General features: G+C 39.9%; 1 protein-coding gene and 1 non-coding gene across 2 annotated transcripts in view; both read right to left on the bottom strand.

The window, feature by feature from the left end:
- The window catches only part of LOC126342883 (actin-interacting protein 1), a 164,921-nt gene that overhangs the window by 110,139 nt on the left and 33,297 nt on the right, over positions 1-21,485 (bottom strand). Inside the window, exon 5 of the mRNA XM_050001893.1 lies at positions 240-420. Within this exon, the coding sequence (XP_049857850.1) occupies positions 240-420 (181 nt within the window). The remainder of the gene's footprint in view (positions 1-239; positions 421-21,485) is intronic.
- Trnat-agu (transfer RNA threonine (anticodon AGU)) lies at positions 9,385-9,456 on the bottom strand. The gene has a single exon. It is a non-coding gene; the product is annotated as a tRNA-Thr (tRNA).

Here is a 21,485-nt window from a genome sequence, read left to right as displayed (position 1 = left end):
AAAAATGAACAGGAGATATCCAAAAGACAGATGTTTGCAGAGCCCTCAAAGAGTTGTTCAAATTTAACAGAATTTTTACATTAGGAACATATAATGTTATTCCACTAGTTCTCTTAACAGTGAAAGCTTGAAGCTCCCACAAAGTAACTAGTTTCCCTTTGAAGTCAGTCCTCTTTCACATGCAGTAGCCCACACACTTTACTACCATAAATGATTTTATGCCAAAATAAGCTACATACCTGCTTTGTCATTTTGAATTTGAATGGTGGTCCTTCAAACACACCAATGGTATTGTCTTCACTTCCCGTAATGATCCTGAATGGTCGTGAAGGTCGAAAATCACACGAGTTTATGGGTTTAGACTGACCAGAGATTTCTCCAACAGACGTTCCTGTTTCAGCCATGAAAACATGGCCAAACCTATAACAGAATACAAAGTGTTTTTGGAGAAGTCTTAACCCTTACAAATAACATAACTTAAACATTACAAAATAGATACAAAGAAGTCTTATCTGCCATTAGGAATCTGAATTGTAATGAAACTGTAAAGAGGCAGCAAAACAAGTTAGTAAAAAATGTAATGAAGCAGTCTAGGAATATCAGTCTTTAAAGCAGACTAGAACCACAAAGAAAAAGGAAAGTCTAAGGATGAAGAGCAAAATTATTTCTTGAAGAGAACATTCTTTGAAACAACAAACTTCTTTATGCACCTTCATGAATATTTACTCATAAAACTGCACTAAGAGTTTACATATGTCTATGTTGTAGTTTTAGCTCTTGCAATACTCCTTTGTGTGGCTCTGTTTACAAACATTGCCAGGAACACTGAACTGCTCAGTAAATTTGTAGAAAAGAGAGAAAATAAAACCTTAGGTTTTCTCTGTCCATTGCTGCAATGTCTCTGTTATTCTTCTATGAAGATGCTGCTGCTGAATAATTCAATTACCCAATCAGAGTACCAACCCCACATTTCACTTTATATGAGAAAAGATGAAATTACTGACTAAAGTTACACTTTCAAAATGTTCCTCTCTAAAAATATCTACTGCAACTCTGCTCTTATAGCCATCATTTGTTAACACAGCTATGTGGCATAACAACTGGTGTGAGCAATATAGTTATAAGTCACAAATAACTACCATTGGCCAGTGGCTGTACACTGGCTTGTTGACTCCAATATTCAGAACCCATCACCACCAAATACTTAATTTTGGTACTACAAGTTCCATAACATTTCAACATGATTTATGATGAATTTAATTTAATGTTAGGCATTCCATTAACTATTTTAGTGCCTCTGAAACACAGTCAATCAGTTTGCCATAATACTGCCCACATGTTTGTTTATTTACTCCTACATGAAATTTAAGTGCATTTCCTCCACAATTTTGTCATAAAACGATCTTAGCTTCTTTCAGTGAAGTATTTCTAATAATTAGCAAACTGTCATCAGGTGCAACAAAGAAGGTGATAGGTACAACTGCAGTTCCCATAAGATAATTTATAAACCCTTTAAAATGTTAATATACATTGCACTTCATGTGGAATGTAACAACAAAAACAATCAATTTATGTGTGTGTTCTGCTGCTGCTTGGTGAGTAGATTCGTTTTCCATTCAATTAAGTTATTCATATAGCATGTATGTGAACATGACTAACATTACTGAATTATTTTACCAAATTTAGGAACCGATGACCTCAAGCAGTTTGGCCCCATAGGAACTTACCACAAATACCCAGAAAAAAATTGCTATATCAGCAACAGTTTTACATCTACATACACACTCCCCAATCCATGTTACGGTGTTTGGTGAAGGGTACCTCTGAGCCTTCTCTGTTCCATGCATGAATGGAGCTTGGGAAAAACCAACTGTCAATAAATGACTGCAGGAACTCTAATTTGACAGATTTTTTTTGTCCTGATCATTTCAGAAGACGTGGAAGGAACTAATATGCTGTCAACTGTTCATACATATACATTCTTGGAATTTCAGCAGTAACATTCTCCATAATACGCAACGCTACTCTTACAGTAACTGCCACTGCAGTGTGCATCTCCAAAATGCTCTCATGCTTACTGAAAAACTTGTGGTGAAATGTGCCACACTTTAATAGATCTTCTCTGTCTCCCGTGTTAATACTACTCGATAAGGATCTCACTCCGATAACAATACTCAAGTATCAGTCGAACAAGTGTTTTGTAAGCCACTTCTTTTTTGTATGTGAATTACATTTCTTCAAAATTCTTTCAATTAATCTCAGCCTGGCATCTGCTTTTTCTACTACTTGTTTTATGAGGTAATTAAACTTTGTTGCTCTAGATGGTTACTCCTAGGTAGTTTATAGCTTTTATTATTTCCAGTGATATTTACCAATAATGTAATCAGACCCCAATGGATCTCTTCACCTATTTGAGCACAATATCTTACATTTATTTACTGAAAAACATTGCACCAATCGTTAACACCCTGCACGTCTTCTTGGATTTTGCTATGGTCTTCTGATGTTGCAACCTTCCTATAGATAACAGCATTATCTGCAAAAAGCTTCAGATTTTGTAAACTGTAATGACACTCTGATGCTTCCTTGGGTTATCTCCAGCAATTTTGTCCCATTACAAATAATAAGTTAAGTTATACAGTATCAAAGTCCTGAACTCAGTCACAGATCTGGTGCGATACTTAACATGCTTGAATTTTGTTCATAAAATGACAGTGGAGAACTGCATCAAATGTTTACTGGAAGTATGGCCTTGTCTATGTCACTTTGGATTTCATGGTCAAACCAATGAGCAGTGCTTCGTAAGATCTCTGTTTATACACTGAAGAGCCAAAGAAACTGGTACACCTGCCTAATATCGTACAGAAGTGCCACCAACACGACATGGCATGGACTAGACTAATGTCTGAAGTAGTGCTGGAGGGAACTGACACCCCTAATCCGGCAGAGCTGTCTATAAATACGCAAGAATACAAGGGAGTGGAGATCTCTTCTGAACAGCACGTTGCAAGGTGTCCCAGATATGCTCAAATAATGTTTACATCTGGGGAGTTCGGTGGAGAGCGGAAATGTTTAAACTCAGAAGAGTGTTCCTGCAGCCACATTGTACCAATTCTGGATGTGTAGGGTGTCACAGTGTCCTGCTGGAGTTGCCCAAGCCTGTCGGAAAGCACTATGGACATGAATGGATGCAGGTGATAAGGCAGAATCCTTACATATTTATCACTGGTCAGAGTCTTATCTAGACATATCAGGGGTCCCATAACATTCCAAATACACACACTAAACACCATAACAGAACCACCCTCCACCAGCTTGAACAGTCTCCTGCTAACATGCGGGGTCCATGGGTTCATGAGGTTATCTCCATACCCATACACATCCATTCGCTCGATACACTTTGAAATGAGACTCGTCTAACCAGACAACGTGTTTCCAGTCATCAACAGTCCAACGTCAGTGTTGACAGGCCCAGGCAAGATGGAAAACTTTGTGTTGTGCAGTCATCAAGGGTACATGAGTGGGCGTTCAGCTCCAAAAGCCCACATCGATGGTGTTTCGCTGAATGGTTCTCATGCTGACACTTGTTGATGGCCCAGCACTGAAATCTGCAGCAATCAGCAGAAGGGTTGCATTTCTGTCACAATGAACAATTCTCTTCAGTCATCACTGGCCCCATTCTTACAGGACCATTTACCGGCTGCAGCAACATTTGATGTTTTACCAGGTTCCTGATACTCACAGTACACTTGTGAAATGGTCGTACAGGAAAATCCCCACTTCATTGCTACCTCAGAGATTCTGTGCCCCATTGCTCGTGCACCAAATGCAACCACATTCAAACTCACTCAAATATTGATAACACGCCATTGTGACAGCAGTAACTGATCTAACAATTGCACCAGACACTTCTTGTCTTATATAGGCATTGCCAACTGCAGCACCATATTCTGCCTGTTTACATATCTCTGCATTTGAATATGCATAGCTTTACCAGTTTCTTTGGTGCTTCAGTGTAGAATCCACGTTAGGTTTTTTTTTTAGAGGAGATTTTCATTCCCCAGAAATAGCATAATGAGTTAGGGCAGAACATGTTTCTTAATTCTGCAACAGATTAACGTCAACAATGTAGGCATATCGTTATGAGCAACAGTTTGGTAACTTGTCTTTAAAACGGGAATGACCTATGTCTGTTTCCAATCACTCAGTACCTATGTTCTTCCAGTGACTTAAGACACACTATTAGTAGAAGAGGAGCAAGTTCTTTTGTATAATCTCCAGAGAACCTCATTTGGGCCAGATGCATTTCCAGTACCGAGTGATTTTAGCAGATTTTCTATTCTGCAATCACTTCTCTCAATATCCACCATTTCAGAGTTGGTGCGATGACTGAAGGAGGAAGAGTATCGTTATCTTCCACAGTGAAAAAAAAATTTGGAAAACTGAATTTAGTATTTTGGCCTTCTCTCTGCCATCTTTTCAGTGCCCTTGCGGACACCAAGGCATTGGACAGATGATTTCAATCCACCTCCTGAGGAAAAATTATTAGGACTTTTAATTAGACCACTTGGAAAAAAAATTTACTTTCAAACTCATTGAACACTTCTTGCATTCCTCTTCTTCGTCCAATTTGGCTCTATTCTGCTTTCATTTGTGAACTAGACTGACTTCACTTAAATCTGTGAAGAAGTTATCTTTGCTTCCAAAGCAACTTTGTAATATGGTTGTTCTCTACCACAGTCAGTCTTTTCCATCCATCAAAGCCTTGATCAGCGCATACTGATCTAAGGCATATTGTACAATCCTTCTGAATTTCTTACATTTTTGCTCAACCAGTGTCAACCTCAGAGCTGAATATCTGATGTTCACTACTCAGGCACTTTGCAATTTGTTTCCTTTCAAGCTTCCTATGCAAAAACAATTGCCTGTCTTTTTTAACATTCCTTTTAACACATGCAATTAATGATGCTTACGATCTCTAATGCTCTCCTCTGCATTTACCGATTTGAAAAGCTCGGGTATTTGAGCACCCAATATGCCAAACATGTTGTCTAGAGTTAGTTCGCTGTCTACATGAAGTAATTTTCAGGTAAGAAAAAGTAGTGGTGTAAGATTTAATATGATATTACCTACCAATTAACAGTATATCTGCCTTCATGTCAAGAGCAACAAATATAGGAACCTACTATCCCCAGTTGTGTGCATTTATTTGTTCATCTACATCCCTCAACAGACAATCTGTACCTTCACAAGACTGCACTTCAGCTCCCTAAGTGTCAGGCAAATTTAATGAACATTTCATAAACATGTGGGAATGAATATGACCCAATCAAATCACTTAGATTCACTCTTACTGAGCATCTCTGGAATACCATTATGCTGGAAGCTTGCCATCTACATTCCTAGACATGGAAATAACACGCATTCCAAAATGACATTTGAATGTTGTTTGTGAGAAGATTGTGTTATACCTTATGCAAGTAGGAGAAAATTCTATCACCCCATGTCGAAATTTGGCAGTGGCAGGATTGTAGCCTATTGGGACCACATTTCATTTATATGCAGTATTGGTGCTTGCATTGTGTGGGATTTCATGATCCACTCATCAATACAAAATTGATGATTACGAGACAGACGTATACAATGCCGGAGAGGATCTCTACAGCCACATGCGACTAGAATCTGAGAGGACAGCCATATTGTACCATCAGCTGTGCTGGATAGTACATTTACCTTCACATAATTTGATTCAGGAAATGGGCATGTTTCCAGCAAGACAGTGCCACGACATATAGAGTACCACATCCTATCACCAAAACAACCATTACCACAATTTTCCTTGATGTGGCAACATAGAAAAACACATTAACAGCCATGCACCAAATGACAACATTGTACACTGGAGTGCAACACACCATCTTTTTAGATGATCCTCAATTCAGCCTACAGCATTACAGTGGTCGTACCCAAGTGTGGAGGCTCTGAGAAGAATGAACACTGCCTAATTGCATTCTTCATTCTTATATTGGCCTAGTGCTCGGTGTAATGGTATGTGATGCTGTGACCTCCCCTTCTCTCTTTGCTCCGTTTCTTTTGCTGATCTTTTCTCTTCTTTCTTCCTTCTTCGTACCGCAGCTATATCTCAGGGTTTTCAACGCAGAAATGTAGTGAGAAGGGGCCACATGTGTGTTGTGGTTCACAATATCGTAGTGCTGTGAGGGAGCATCACTCATGCCTCTGGTTTTAGAAGACTGATGACTGAATTATGAACATTTCTCAAAAGAAAAACAAGTATGTGCTCTCTCTTCTTTTAAAACTATAAATAGTAGCGTAGCTAGTACTATCTATCGTTCTACTAAACTGAATGAGTGTGACACCATTAATGAAGTTTCAACCTCGAAAGAAGTTTATTAATACCAGTTTTTTTTTAAATATCATCCAATCCAGAAGTCACTCACAGTTAGAGTAATTACTTTCTTGTGTGTGTGTGTGTGTGTGTGTGTGTGTGTGTGTGTGTGTGTGTGTGTGTGTGGCAGTCATTAATACTCAAAATATCGTTTCACTTATTCTATCACTGTCCATTTATGAGTTGCTAAGCAATGTATCAAGGCAATTACTATGCTGCTCATATAAGTCTTTGATAGTTATTATCAAGCTAATGTCCGTAAATTGCGGTTAATGTTACTGAATCACACAAGCAACAATAACACCCGATATCCAGCTGCGTATCCTGAACTCCACGCAGATTTTTGAGAATTCGCGCGCGATTTGTTTGCACCAAAGTTGGGCTGTGATTCGCTAGAATAACTTTTAAATCAACTGCAGGTTTTAAATTAACAATTCTATGCCCACTCATCAAAGTTACAGCAGATCCACACTCGATGACTACTTGATCGTGCACACGAGCAACACGGAAGGTTTTTTTTTTTCCTTACAATGAGAAAACGTATCACGCGTAATGCAATGTCAAAACATATTTATATCTATCCTGTTAAAACTCATTACCTATTAAATGTTGTACATAATTAAATTCTTTACTCTGTAAATAATCAATAAAATTTAGAAATGAATGACATGTATAAAAAAAATCTCAACTTGATATGACGTCATGAATCACTACTGGTTCCGACTTCCCTACACTCATGTGACGCAAAGTAGATCCGACTATATGGGACATACCCACCGGGTAGACAACACGATCATCTTTGGTCCACACAGGCCATAATTTGGGCATCAGGTCTGATGTTTCTGTCTTGTTATTGCCAGTGGATATGCCCTTTCTTAGAGGTCTCTGCAACTTCATCTGACAAGACAATGCAGGACCATATGTTGTCCATGTTGTCTTGATTGACCTCAATAAACATGGTGTTTTGACTGCTACCCTGGCCAGAAAATTCTCCAGATCTTTCGCCTGTTAATAACATCTGGTCACAGGATGCTGAGAGACTGGCATGCACCAATCACCAGTCACTATGATTGATGAACTCTGGCACAGAGTTGAAGCAACAAGAAATGATATACCTATATTTGACACCCAAATTCAATTCAATTTGATGACCAGCTAGGTTAGAGTCATGTGCTGCCAGAGGTTGCAGCTCTGTGTATCAAATTTCAAGTCACCAATAAATTTTATCATGTATTTTCCTACCATACTTTATAAGCACAATAAGAATTTATTTTCTATTTGCTGTACTCCCTTGACTCAGTAGTGTAGATTGTGGTGTGACATTACGAGGTGCATTCAAGTTCTAAGGCCTCCGATTTTTTTTTCTCCGGACTGGAAAGAGATAGAAACATGCGCATTGTTTTAAAATGAGGCCACGGTCATTGTCAATATGTCCCAGAGATGGAAGCACCATACGGCAGATGGAATTTTACCTCCAGCGGCGAGAATGAAAACTGTTTTAAATACTTAAAATGGCAATGTTTTCCTTACTTGAACAGCGTGCAATCATTCGTTTTCTGAATTTGCGTGGTGTGAAACCAATTGAAATTCTTCAACAGTTGAAGGAGACATGTGGTGATGGAGTTATGGATGTGTCAAAAGTGCCTTCGTGGGTGCGACAGTTTAATGAAGGCAGAACATTGTGTGACAACAAACCGAAACAACCTCGGGCTCGCACAAGCCGGTCTGACGACATGATCGAGAAAGTGGAGAGAATTGTTTTGGGGGACCGCCGAATGACTGTTGAACAGATCGCCTCCAGAGTTGGCATTTCTGTGGGTTCTGTGCACACAATCCTGCATGACGACCTGAAAATGCGAAAAGTGTCATCTATGTGGGTGCCACGAATGCTGACGGACGACCACATGGCTGCCCGTGTGGCATGTTGCCAAGCAATTTTGATGCACAACGGCAGCATGAATGGGACTTTCTTTTCGTCGGTTGTGACGATGGATGAGGCGTGGATGCCATTTTTCAATCCAAAAACAAAGCGCCAGTAAGCTCAATGGAAGCACACACATTCACCATCACCAAAAAAATTTCAGGTAACCGCCAGTGCTGAAAAAATGATGGTGTCCATGTTCTGGGACAGCGAGGGCGTAATCCTTACCCATTTCGTTCCAAAGGGCACTACGGTAACAGGTGCATCCTCCGAAAATGTTTTGAAGAACAAATTCCTTCCTGCACTGCAACAAAAACGTCCGGGAAGGGCTGCGCGTGTGCTGTTTCACCAAGACAACACAACCGCACATCGAGCTAACGTTACGCAACAGTTTCTTCGTGATAACAACTTTGAAGTGATTCCTCATGCTTCCTACTCACCTGACCTGGCTCCTAGTGACTTTTGGCTTTTTCCAAGAATGAAAGACACTCTCCGTGGCCGCACATTCACCAGCCGTGCTGCTATTGCCTCAGTGATTTTCCATTGGTCAAAACAGACTCCTGAAGAAGCCTTCGCCACTGCCATGGAATCATGGTGTCAGCGTTGTGAAAAATGTGTACGTCTGCAGGGCAATTACGTCAAGAAGTAACGCCAGTTTCATCGATTTCGGGTGAGTAGTTAATTAGAAAAAAAATCGGAGGCCTTAGAACTTGAATGCATCTTGTATATAATGTAAATCTACACTAATGACAAGCTCATCTAACAACGGAATATAGTAAAATTTTACATTTATATTACTTACCATGTATTTTACTATGTTACTGTGTTCAATAAATTATACTTTGCTACAGCTGCTATTTCATTAAAGTTACCCCACTGCGTCTAGCCTTATAGCCACACAAATAGGTAAATATCTAGTAAATATACCACATATTTGTAATATCTTTGTCAATACACTGTATAAAGTCAATACTGTTATAAGTCTTTATAACAACTTCTACTGAACTCACGATAATGATCAAATATGATCGAAGCAGACTAAATCAATTAAAATTTGTGCCGCGGCCGGGACTCGAACCCGGGTCTTCTTGCTTACTAGGCAGATATGCTACCACTACACCACCGAGGCACTATGGCAGACATAGCTGCATGAACTACCTAGGTCGAGTTCCCTCCCCAACACAAACTTTAATTCATTTTCCCTTAATACCGTCACTATTGCCAGGGCTCGCCGGTATTGGCGAGCTACCCAGCATTGGACGTAGCGGGACGTCTGGGTTGGGATCTGGTGCAAATGTGCTGTTTAATGCTTAATGTGGGGTAACGCTAGTGTGCGGCAACAGAGTGATAGAATGAATGTTTATATCATTTTATTTTAATTGATTTAGTCTGCTTCGATCATATTTGATCATTATCGTGTGAGAATAACGAGACGGGAGTCTCAAAGGACACATTTAATTATATTCTACTGAACTTGTTTACATAAGCTGTTATTCACTGTAGGCAACATTTAAGTGTGATTAGTCATTAAACAATTGCCTGTGATTTTAACTTGGTGACCATTGGTGCTAGTTGGAACATTTTGACCCTTGAGCAGGCGCACCATTGTATAAAGTGCACCAACCACAAATAATCCATTGTTGTTTTACAATTGCAAGCATGTGTCTAATCCTTCATGTTTGCTTAAGCTAACACAATATTGAGTTGTGCTATTAAACGTCCAAGTGAGCAGCAGTAAGATAAAATAACTGCAAGCTAGGTGAGAAAAAATTTATGATTCGTGCAAGGAAACAACACAAATTTCAAGTTAGCAGTGCAATCCCACAAAGAAAGTTGTCTACAAGATAAATGGCAACTGAATAAGTGGTTGGCTGGGATCTGGTGCAAATGTGCTGTTTAATGCTTAATGTGGGGTAACGCTAGTGTGCGGCAACAGAGTGATAGAATGAATGTTTATATCATTATTATTTACTTAAATAGTGATTGAGCTCATATAATGTAAGTTTAAAATTGTCCTTTAATTAAATTAATATTAAACTGTGATTTTGCCGTACATGCATACCTTGGTAACAGACACAGCTTGTCTTCACACATGTCTAATATACGCCATGTGCCCGCTTGTGTTATAAAAAATGACAGGTCTTCTTGAGGGTTAATAATAAGTGGCATTTGCTCTCAGTACTACACTAAGAGGTGTACTTCATATGCAGCAGATCAGTATGGCAATACTGGCCAACACAGAATTTAGACAGTCAAACAGACAGCAAAACATGTGTATTACTTTATTGTATATTATGTAATCTATATTCTGTTTAGTCACTGATTTTCACTGTAACAGCAAATAATGCACAAAAAAAAACCTAACACTGTTAGGTTAAATTGTTAAAAAGGCACTTGAAAATGATCTACGGCTGAAATTGTGCAATAGCACATAAATAAAATTCAATAGTTGAAGGTGACATGGAGTCATGTAAGAAATTCATGACTCCTGAGAATCCTTCTTCAAAGAAAATCAATGAGACAACTGTAAACTACAACACAGCACCAACAGTTGAGTTGCATTGATGCACTGTACATTAATTTTCATGTTAGTAATGGGAGAACACAAAAAAAGCTAATACACAATGAATCCCCACAAGCTACTAATCACATGAGGATGTGGTACGATTAGTGTTTCCAAAATGTAGGATAAGACAAGACTATATAGTAATTAAATTTCTTCAATGTTTTAGTTAAGCTAATTAGGTTGGTACCCCGTAAATGGCGTTAGATTCAATGATTCCTGAAATAATATGCAAAAGAACACATCAAATCCCATAAGAATGAAGTGCAAATTGGATGTTAATATATTAGTTCTACATTTTTTTAACAGTGGGATGTTGTGAATCAATAATCAGCCCAATACAAAAAAAAAAGCTACAAATGATACAACTATCTGTTCATTTGGCACAAAAGTGTGCCTTCAAAGATTTATTTAGATTTACTATAGCATTAAATATGTATGTAGATATTAGTATTTTACAGTGTGAATTCAGTTCACAGTTATAAGGTACGAAACTGGCAAAAGCAACACCAGTGTATTTAAATTTGCACTTGAATAAATGTGGGTTAGTTGCCATTTTGCACTTAGAAAATATAACTTCTCAAGAGTTATGCACAGACGTGAATTTAGTTTGATTATAATATCAGTCAAATAGTTCTGAAGAAAAGAATTTCACCAGTAGTGTTCTGTTCAAAATTATTGACATTTCACAACAACAGTCACTGAACTCTGAACAAATTCCAATGCAGTCAACAACGGGAATTACTGCTGTTTTATCATGATCTACACTTGTATTTTAGGAAATTCACACACACAAGTTTTTGCTTTACATATATCCCAGTTGAGCTACATGCATCATGTTAAACCAAAAGGGAATAGTGAGAACAGTGGATAATACAAAAATCTGTATATCAGATGCACCAAGAGGAGTTGCTGCTGTATGAAGGGTGGTGGCTACTCAGCAATAATATGGAGGCCAAGTACTGGACTGGAACCGAATACATGGACAATGACGACACACAACCAACAGTATGGATACCATTACTGGATTGTGACTGAATGCATCAATGGTGGCAACTCACTAATCGCAATACACAGGTCAAGTATTAGGCTGGTCTTAAATGCAAGGACAACGGTGACCTTGCCGAAGGGAGTGAGGGGCCACATACTGGACCAGTCTTGAACATGTGGACAGTGGTGGCTAACTTCTGAGAATTGACAAAGACAAAGATGTTTATATCTTTGATTTGGTTTACTGATGTCATGATCTGACTTGCCGTAAACTCCTTGTAACAAAAATACTGTGATTGTAAATAAATAGTTGTAATCACTGCTTACTACTACCATCACAACAGAGTAACTGGTGCCGAGACCTGGGCACATTCCATGATTGGTGCTGTGTGAAATGATTTTTGAATGTACTTCATGAAGCAAAACCAGGAGAACTCACTGAATTGATGTTATGTCGAGGGAGAAGCCCTTTCGATGATGAGCAATGCAGAGACAGTTAAGTTTCAAGCGCATACTCACACCCCTTTTTCTTTTTTTTCTTTTCTTTTTTCAGTTCTATTAGGAAAGGCAGCTTTTCTGCTGATGCTTTAATGGCACACCAAAATTTTTACCCTATGTCTATCACTTGTTCATCAAACTATCTACTACCTTGACGCACTCAGACAACTGCAAATCCCCTCACAATGTATGACACAGAACACATCGATAACAACAATGCTACAGCACCTGAAAGGTGTACATGTGAGTGCAAGAGCTAATATTACACACATTTTGAATGGATTACAATACTTTAATCATGCAACCTCTACAGAAAAATATTCCAAAGGTCAATTACACAAATTACCATGTGCACTGACAGACATTGAAGACAAAATTAACAATCTTCTCGATGGTGCTGCTGATGCACCCAAATGTGACGAATATATACACACAGCCAAAAGTGCTATTTTATGCACTTCACAGGGAACAGAAGGGAAATCTATGAAATCCATGGCTGAAACAACCACAACTGATAAACAACCAGCTATGACCTTCACTTCAGTAGCTCCAACAGATATCATCAGACCGCGAACTATAAAACTGGATACATTTTCTGGAGATGGTAAGTCCTGGGCTTGTTTTTGAAAACAGTTCCATCAATCAGCTGCTTAGGACCCGACAATATCCACCATCCATAAATACATTTTTCATGGCTGCTTAGAAGATGAGGCAAAGCATTTAGCTGATGCTATCATTGTGATCTCTGATACATATGAAGAAACCAAGAGAATCCTCACACCACACTAAGGCTATAAAAATAGAATTATACAAGTTCACTTGGACTACCTTGAATCTACGAGAGCTATTCAGAAAGTAGGGAACATTTTGGCATTTAAAAAAACTAAGTACAAGAAACACATTTTATTATATACATCTGAAAGAGCAACTGACGTACTACTTTTCCGCATAGTCATCAGACACACTGAGGCACTTATAGCAGTGGACAAGCTTTGAAAGACCTTCGTCATAAAATTCTGAGGCCTGAGATTTCAGCCAGTGAGTCACGCCCACCTGGTGTCTGTGTCATCATCAAAGAACTGTGTTGCAATCCAGTAGTTCATCTTGGGAAACAAGTGGAAGTCGCTTCGTGCAAGATCAGGGCTGGAGGGCATATGAGGGGAAATTTCCCACTTGAATGAATTAAGGAGTTCTTTAGTGCAGTTTGCCATATGAGGTCAGCCATTGTCGTGCAAAAACAAAATTTTGGACATCAGCTTTCCTCAGTGTTTATTTCGACCTGCTCTTCTAATCTGACAGTACCGGGCAGAATTTAAGGTTGCTCCACATTCGAGAAAATCAATAACAAGCACACCTTGCCTATCCCAAAACACTGTCACCAACTTCCTTGCTGACAAGGTTTACAAACATTTTCTTGGTTTTTGGGGGGGACCTGGTGTACCCCCACTCCATTGACTGTAATTCTGTCTCACAATTGATATGTTTCACCCATGTCTTGTCATAGGTTACCATTCGATCCAGTAATGAATTACCATGTTTGTGTTAGAGCTCCAGAAATGTCAACGTTGCCCCATTTGCTGTTCTGTAAGCATTTTGGGCACCCATCGTGCACAAAATTTTTAGTAGCCTACCTTTGAGTGACAATTTCAAACTACAAAGTCTGTGAAACTTGTGAAAAGAAAGCAAAAGCTCCATCATTGTGAAGCGACAGTTTTCATGAATCGTTTCATCAACTTCAGCGACAAAATTGTCAGTCACAATGCTCAGGCATCCACTCTTCTCTTCATTATGAACATTTGTTCGCCCATTTTTAAACTGAATGCACCATTTCCGGACAAAACATTCACTCATTACGTTGCTTCAATACACTTCACAAAGTTCACCATAAATTTCTATATGTTTTAGGTTTTTTACCACCAAAAACCATATCACAGACCGCACCTCACAACTGGCAGGATTTTCAGGAAAAAGAATTGTAGAGACATTCACGCTGCCACAGGTGGATGCAGACTGAGCTGCTGAGCACACACATACCAAAATATACACAATCAGCACGTGCCTAGCGGCGCCAGGTGGAAACGTTCCCTACTTTCTGAATAATCCTCATATTTAGCCCATACACTTTCCAAACCCAGAATCACTTAATTCTCCATTTATCTATTTCAAATGCTGCATCCCAGACTTGTGTGCACTCTGTGAAGATGTCAAAGCTTAAGGTCATAAACTAGTATCAAAAACACACTAAACTTTTCCTGAGCACTGGGTGCACCCGACTGCAAATTGTTGCTCATGTCGGCACCAATGACTCCTGCCATCTGGGTTCAGAGGTCATCCTCAGTTTGTACAGGCGGTTGGCGGAGTTGGTGAAGGCGGAAAGCCTCGCTCGCGGGGTGGAATCAGAGCTAACTATTTGTAGTATCATTCCCAGAACCGATCGCGGTCCTCTGGTTTGGAGACGAGTGGGAAGGCTTAAACCAGAGGCTCAGACAATTCTGCGGAGAGCTGGGGTGCAAATTTCTCGACCTCCGCTATCGGGTGGAGAAATGTAGGGTCCCCCTGAATAGGTAAGGTGTGCACTACACACCAAAAGCGGCTACGAGGGTAGCGGAGTACGTGTGGAGTGCACATGGGGTTTTTTTAGGTTAGAGAATTCCCTCCCTAGGCACGACAAGACGCCTCCTGAGACGCGGCAAGGCAGGAGTAGGCAACATGCAACAGGGAATAACAATATTAATGTGCTAATAGTAAACTGCAGCAGCGTCTATAGAAAGGTCCCAGAACTGCTCTCATCAATAAACGGTCACAACGCCCATATAGTACTAGGGACAGAAAGTTGGCCGAAACCACATGTAAACAGTAATGAAATCCTAAACTCAGATTGGAATGTATACCGCAGAGACAGGCTGGACAGTGAAGGGGGAGGCGTGTTTATAGCAATAAGAAGTGCAATAGTATCGAAAGAAATTGACGGAGATTCGAATTGTGAAATGATTTGGGTGAAGGTCACGGTTAAAGCAGGCTCAGACATGGTAATTGGATGTCTCTATAGGCCCCCGGGCTCAGCAGCTGTTGTGGCTCAGCACCTGAAGAATAATTTGGAAAATATTTCGAGTAGATTTCCCCACCATGTTATAGTTCTGGGTGGAGATTTTAATTTGCCGGATATAGACTGGGAGACTCGAACGTTCATAACGGGTGGCAGGGACAAAGAATCCAGTGAAACTTTTTTAAGTGCTTTATCTGAAAACTGCCTTGAGCAGTTAAACAGAGAACCCAACTCGTCACGATAACATATTAGACCTTCGTGACAAACAGACCCGAACTATTTGAATCAGTTAATGCAGAACAGGGAATCAGCGATCATAAAGCGGTTACTGTATCGATGATTTCAGCCGTAAATAGAAATATTAAAAAAGGTAGAAAGATTTTTCTGTTTAGCAAAAGTGACGAAAAGCAGATCTCAGAGTACTTGATGGCTCAACACAAAAGTTTTGTCTCAAGTACAGATAGTGTTGAGGATCAGTGGACAAAGTTCAAAACCATCGTACAATATGCGTTAGATGAGTATGTGCCAAGCAAGATCGTAAGAGATGGGAAAGAGCCACCGTGGTACAACAACCGAGTTAGAAAACTGCTGCGGAAGCAAAGGGAACTTCACAGCAAACATAAACATAGCCAAAGCCTAACAGACAAACAAAAATTACGCGAAGCGAAATGTAGTGTGAGGAGGGCTATGCGAGAGGCTTTCAATTAATTCGAAAGTAAAGTTCTATGTACTGACTTGGCAGAAAAATCCTAAGAAATTTTGGTCCTATGTCAAAGCGGTAGGTGGATCAAAACAAAATGTCCAGACACACTGTGACCAAAATGGTACTGAAACAGATGATGACAGACTAAAGGCCGAAATACTAAATGTCTTCTTCCAAAGCTGTGTCACAGAGGAAGACTGCACTGTGCTTCCTTCTCTAGATTGTCGGACAGTTGACAAAATGGTAGATATCAAAATAGACGACAGAGGGATAGAGAAACAATTAAAATCGCTCAAAAGAGGAAAGGCCACTGGTCCTGATGGGATACCAGTTCGATTTTACACAAAGTACGCGAAGGAACTTGCCCTCCCTTCTTGCAGCGGTGTACCATAGGTCTCTAGAAGAGCGAAGCATTCCAAAGGATTGGAAAAGGGCACAGGTCATCCCCGTTTTCAAGAAGGGACGTCGAACAGATGTGCAGAACTATAGACCTATACCTCTAACGTCGATCAGTTGTAGAATTTGGAACACATATTATGTTCGAGTATAATGTCTTTTCTGGAGACTAGAAATCTACTCTGTAGGAATCAGCATGGGTTTCGAAAAAGACGGTCGTGTGAAACCCAGCTCGCGCTATTCGTCCACGAGACCCAGAGGGCCTTAGACACGGGTTCACAGGTAGATGCCGTGTTTCTTGACTTCCGCAAGGCGTTTGACACAGTTCCCCACAGTCGTTTAACGAACAAAGTAAGAGCATACGGACTATCATATCAATTGTGTGATTGGATTGAGGAGTTCCTATATAACAGAACGCAGCATGTCATTCTCAATGGAGAGAAGTCTTCCGAAGTAAGAGTGATTTCAGGTGTGCCGCAGGGGAGTGTCATAAAACCGTTGCTATTCACAATATACATAAATGACCTGGTGGATGACATCGAAAGATCACTGAGGCTTTTTGCAGATGATGCTGTGGTGTATCGAGAGGTTGCAACAATGGAAAATTGTACTGAAATGCAGGAGGATCTGCAGCGAATTGACGCATGGTGCACGGAATGGCAATTGAATCTCAATGTAGACAAGTGTAATGTGATGCGAATACATAGAAAGATAGGTCCCTTATCATTTAGCTACAAAATAGCAGGTCAGCAACTGGAAGCAGTTAATTCCATAAATTATCTGGGTGTATGCATTAGGAATGATTTAAAATGGAATGATCATATAAAGTTGATCGTCGGTAAAGCAGATGCCAGACAGATTCATTGGAAGAATCCTAAGAAAATGCAATCCAACAATGAAGGAAGTAGGTTACAGTATGCTTGTTCGCCCACTGCTTGAATACTGCTCAGCAGTGTGGGATCCGCACCAGATAGGCTTGGTAGAAGAGAGAGAGAGAAGATCCAAGAGAGCAGCACGCTTCGTTACAGGATCATTTAGTAATCGCGAAAGCGTTACGGAGATGATAGATAAACTCCAGTGGAAGACTCTGCAGGAGAGACGCTCAGTAGCCCGGTACGGGCTTTTGTTAAAGTTTCGAGAACATACGTTCACCGAAGAGTCAAGCAGTATATTGCTCCCTCCTACGTATATCTCGCGAAGAGACCATGAGGATAAAATCAGAGAGATTAGAGCCCACACAGAAGCATACTGACAATCCTCCTTTCCACGTACAATACGAGACTGGAATAGAAGGGAGAACCGATAGAGGTACTCAGGGTACCCTCCGCCACACAACGTCAGGTGGCTTGCGGAGTATGGATGTAGATGTAGATGACAATATCTGCAAACACTGGCTTATTCATTTAATGCAAACTGATCTTTCAGAATTCTAAAATGTTGCTCAAACCTCAATTTACAGGACTGTCAATGGACAGTTTCGATATTGCAAACTGTATGCAAGGTGGGTTCCAAAAACGCTCACTGATCAATACAAAGAGCAAAGAATGGGTAGCACGCAACAGTTTTTGGAGCACTTTAGACGAGATGGAGACGATTTGTTTTCCCACATTGTTACAAGCAATGAGATGTGGATATCAATACCAACACAGCATCAAAACAACAGTCAATGCAGTGACGCCATTCAAGTTCACCCAAACCAAAATAGTTTCGAAACTAAGATGTCAGAACCAAAATCAATGGCACAGGAAAATGTCATATGGCATAATCTTCCAACAGAATGCATGTCCTCACACTGCAACCAAAGCCAAGGAGAAGATCCAAGATTTTCAATGGGAAATTATTGAGCACCTTCCATACAGTCCCAAATTTGCACCAAAAAACTATTTCCTCTTTTTGCATTTTAAAACAGCAGCTAAGTGGACAATGGTTACAAAATGACAATGAATTCAAGACCAATGTTACCAATTGCTTGAATTACCAGGCAGCAGACTTCTATGCGGAGGGATTAAAGCAGCTGTGCAACATTACAGAAGGTGTATACATGTGAGTGGCAGTTATGTAGAAAAATAAAGAACATATGTGGCAAAACATTACTGTAAATAAAAACTTTTTTAATGACAAAATGGACCTTAATTTTGGAATATGCCTTTTAAGTCTATAGAAATCAGTGAATTTTGATTTCCTACTATTGCATCTACACAATCACTTCTGAATCAAAATTTGTTGTACATGTAAACTGGTTACATTTACCCTCTGAGTATAGAGTTTTACATTGCATCTCAATAAGAAGAGTGTGTATCACAAGGAAGTTTTAAGCACTTAGTCAAATAAAGACCCACCTTCCCTTTGCTGGTAATGTCTCTGGTAAGGTTATGGGCTTGCACAGTGGTGTTGCTTTGTTCTGACAAATGTTAACGTCAGATGATGTACGGATGTGATTAATACAGGCCACAGCAATGTGTTGTGATAAGTTAATAGTACAAGAAGTGCCTCCACCACACACCGTAAGGTGGCTTGCAGAGTACAGTGTATATGATGTAGATGTAAATATACCATACTGTGTTAATGGTCATTCACTGTGCACAACATCAGCCACATTATGTATGTCCAAATACTTGCTCATATCCTGTAATGTGGCAACTGTTCAAGAAGACCAGAAAAATGTGTTTTGTTTTTTTCTTTTTTTACAATGACATTTTAAATACACATTTCAGATATATTGTAATGTGTAAAGAATGTTTCCAAATACACAATGGCTTCTTGTTCCTATGCCCTGCCCTGTATGATATGTGCACTTTGTTAATTTCACACTTGAAACTGGCTATAAGGCTGAAATCACGATTGTGTGAATTAAATAAACAGTAATTTACAGTCAAATGCCAAAAATTTCTTTCAATGAGACAGCATGTCCAGCTCAGCTGGTCACCTCATGGAGGATGTCAAATATTACATAGACAAGGAAATATATAACTTTGATTTGATTTAATGCTGATATCTATGATGTGACTTAATGCAAACTCCTTTTAACATAAGTTCTGCAATTGAAAGTTACAAGTGGTGTGGTATGGTGTGAGCTTTTAAAACTTAGAAGCATCAATATGAAGAAATATATTTTAAAAAAGAATTTAATTCAAAAGAGATGGCACACAATTCTTGCAGTTAAACTTCATATAGTACTGGCAAAAAATACTGCAGCAGTCTGCAGGAACAAGCAAACATAAAATACATGCTGAAGGTCAATAGGGAGAATTTTATGAGGACGACACAAGTAAATAGTTATTTAATTGGTTTAAGAATACATAGGGGCATGTGAAATACGTCATGGTGGCTCAAAAGGGTCTGATGCGCACAAACATTTTTAATGTTCACAGGCTCATTAATATTTGTAAAGGTTTAAAGCTACAATAAAGGTAAGGTTTAAAGCTACAATAAAGAAATTGGAAAATAGCAAATTTTCAATTGGGCACTGTGGTGTTATATATTCTACAACATTGTTCCACAACAGCACATTCAATACCTTAAATCTGCCAACTGAAATGTCAGATGTGTGTAGTCTTCTAATCTCAGTCAAGTTCTGAAGACTTAGAGAAGGCAAATAGAATCACTTCTGCTTTCCAGCATCATTGAGTATGCAGCAGATTGCCATATGAAGATGATTTACAGCCTGCTTTGGTTCAGAGTGGATATTTGTAAGTTTCACTCACTTAGGGGTGCATTGGAGTAACATCAGCAGTGACTAATAGCGACAGGACCTCAATTTTTTTAGCTATACTTCTGCACCTGGTGGTGAGATTTCCTAACAAATCACAGCAGTATGTAGCTGGAAGAGCAAGTCTGTTGTCATACAGTGCCATTACAAATGCTTCCATAAATATATTTACATCACATGCAGGGACTGCCTGTAGTTAACATTCATGACTTCATTGCGTAATTCAACCATTTGCTCCAGACACTGCGACAGTCTTCAGCTTTGCATTGGCTTCAGAGGTTGCTGGCTACAGCTTCTGTGCAGTTCAGTGGCTCCATATCAGCAATCTATTTTTGACCACTTCACACTGAGCAAAGTCTGTATTTGTGGGAAGAGTGTATGAAGGGTTTCTCCTACAAAGATTACTCTGAGAATGTGAGCTCTTTCTCACGGGCTGACAGCACAGTTGTTCTGATAGTAAGTGGTTCTCAATGGCTCACATATGAAGTAAATGAAGGCAGAGCCTCACGCACATTATGCAACAACCTATCCACCACATAGCTTCTGCACTGACCAAGTTCCAGCCAACTGCTAATCTGAATACAATCTCGACAGGCTACAGAATTTTAAGTCCAGCAGCCTGCAGTTTTCATTTCTTCTGAACAGCCAGCTTCATAGCTCCTTAATGCTTCAGCGACCGTTTGTGACTCATCAGGAGGGTATATCTAGGATTCTTTCTGCTTTTACAGTTATTTCTTCAGTTAGACTTGCTAGGATGGGTAGGTAATGTGCACGCTGTGCGCGGATGCAGTATCAGCTGGCTGCAGTTTGCAAACTGCTGAATGTGCTTTTGGCTAAAATTAGTCACCTGCAGGCTGCTGCCTCAGGCTGTAGTGGTGGCGGAGAATCTGGCATGTTGTATGAGACACCTCAGGTATCACTTGTTTCGGTCATAAGCTCTGTCCTTACAGTAGGGTATGTGGCAGGTAGTATGGCATTCATGTCAGTAGAGGCAAAGGACCCAAGTGGAGACTGGCTGTCTGGCCTCTCCCAATCACGTTGTGTGGGTCCATATGGCCACTGCTTCAGTAGGATCCGAGCAGGCAGAAGGAGGGAACAGTTTACTAGTCATCAAGAACTCCAACATTAGGTGTATTACAGGGCCCCTTAGGTAGGTAGCGTTCAGAGCTGGAATGAAAGTCAATGTGCACTCGGTATGTCTGCCAGGGGACCTCATCCGAAATGTCGAGGTAGCCCTGCCTGTAGATATCTAA

The sequence above is a fragment of the Schistocerca gregaria genome, chromosome 1, assembly GCF_023897955.1.
Source record: "Schistocerca gregaria isolate iqSchGreg1 chromosome 1, iqSchGreg1.2, whole genome shotgun sequence".
Classification (NCBI taxonomy): Eukaryota; Metazoa; Arthropoda; class Insecta; order Orthoptera; family Acrididae; genus Schistocerca; species Schistocerca gregaria.
The sequence above is the reverse complement of the archived record's forward strand: the minus strand, read 5'-3'. Positions and strand labels throughout refer to the sequence as shown.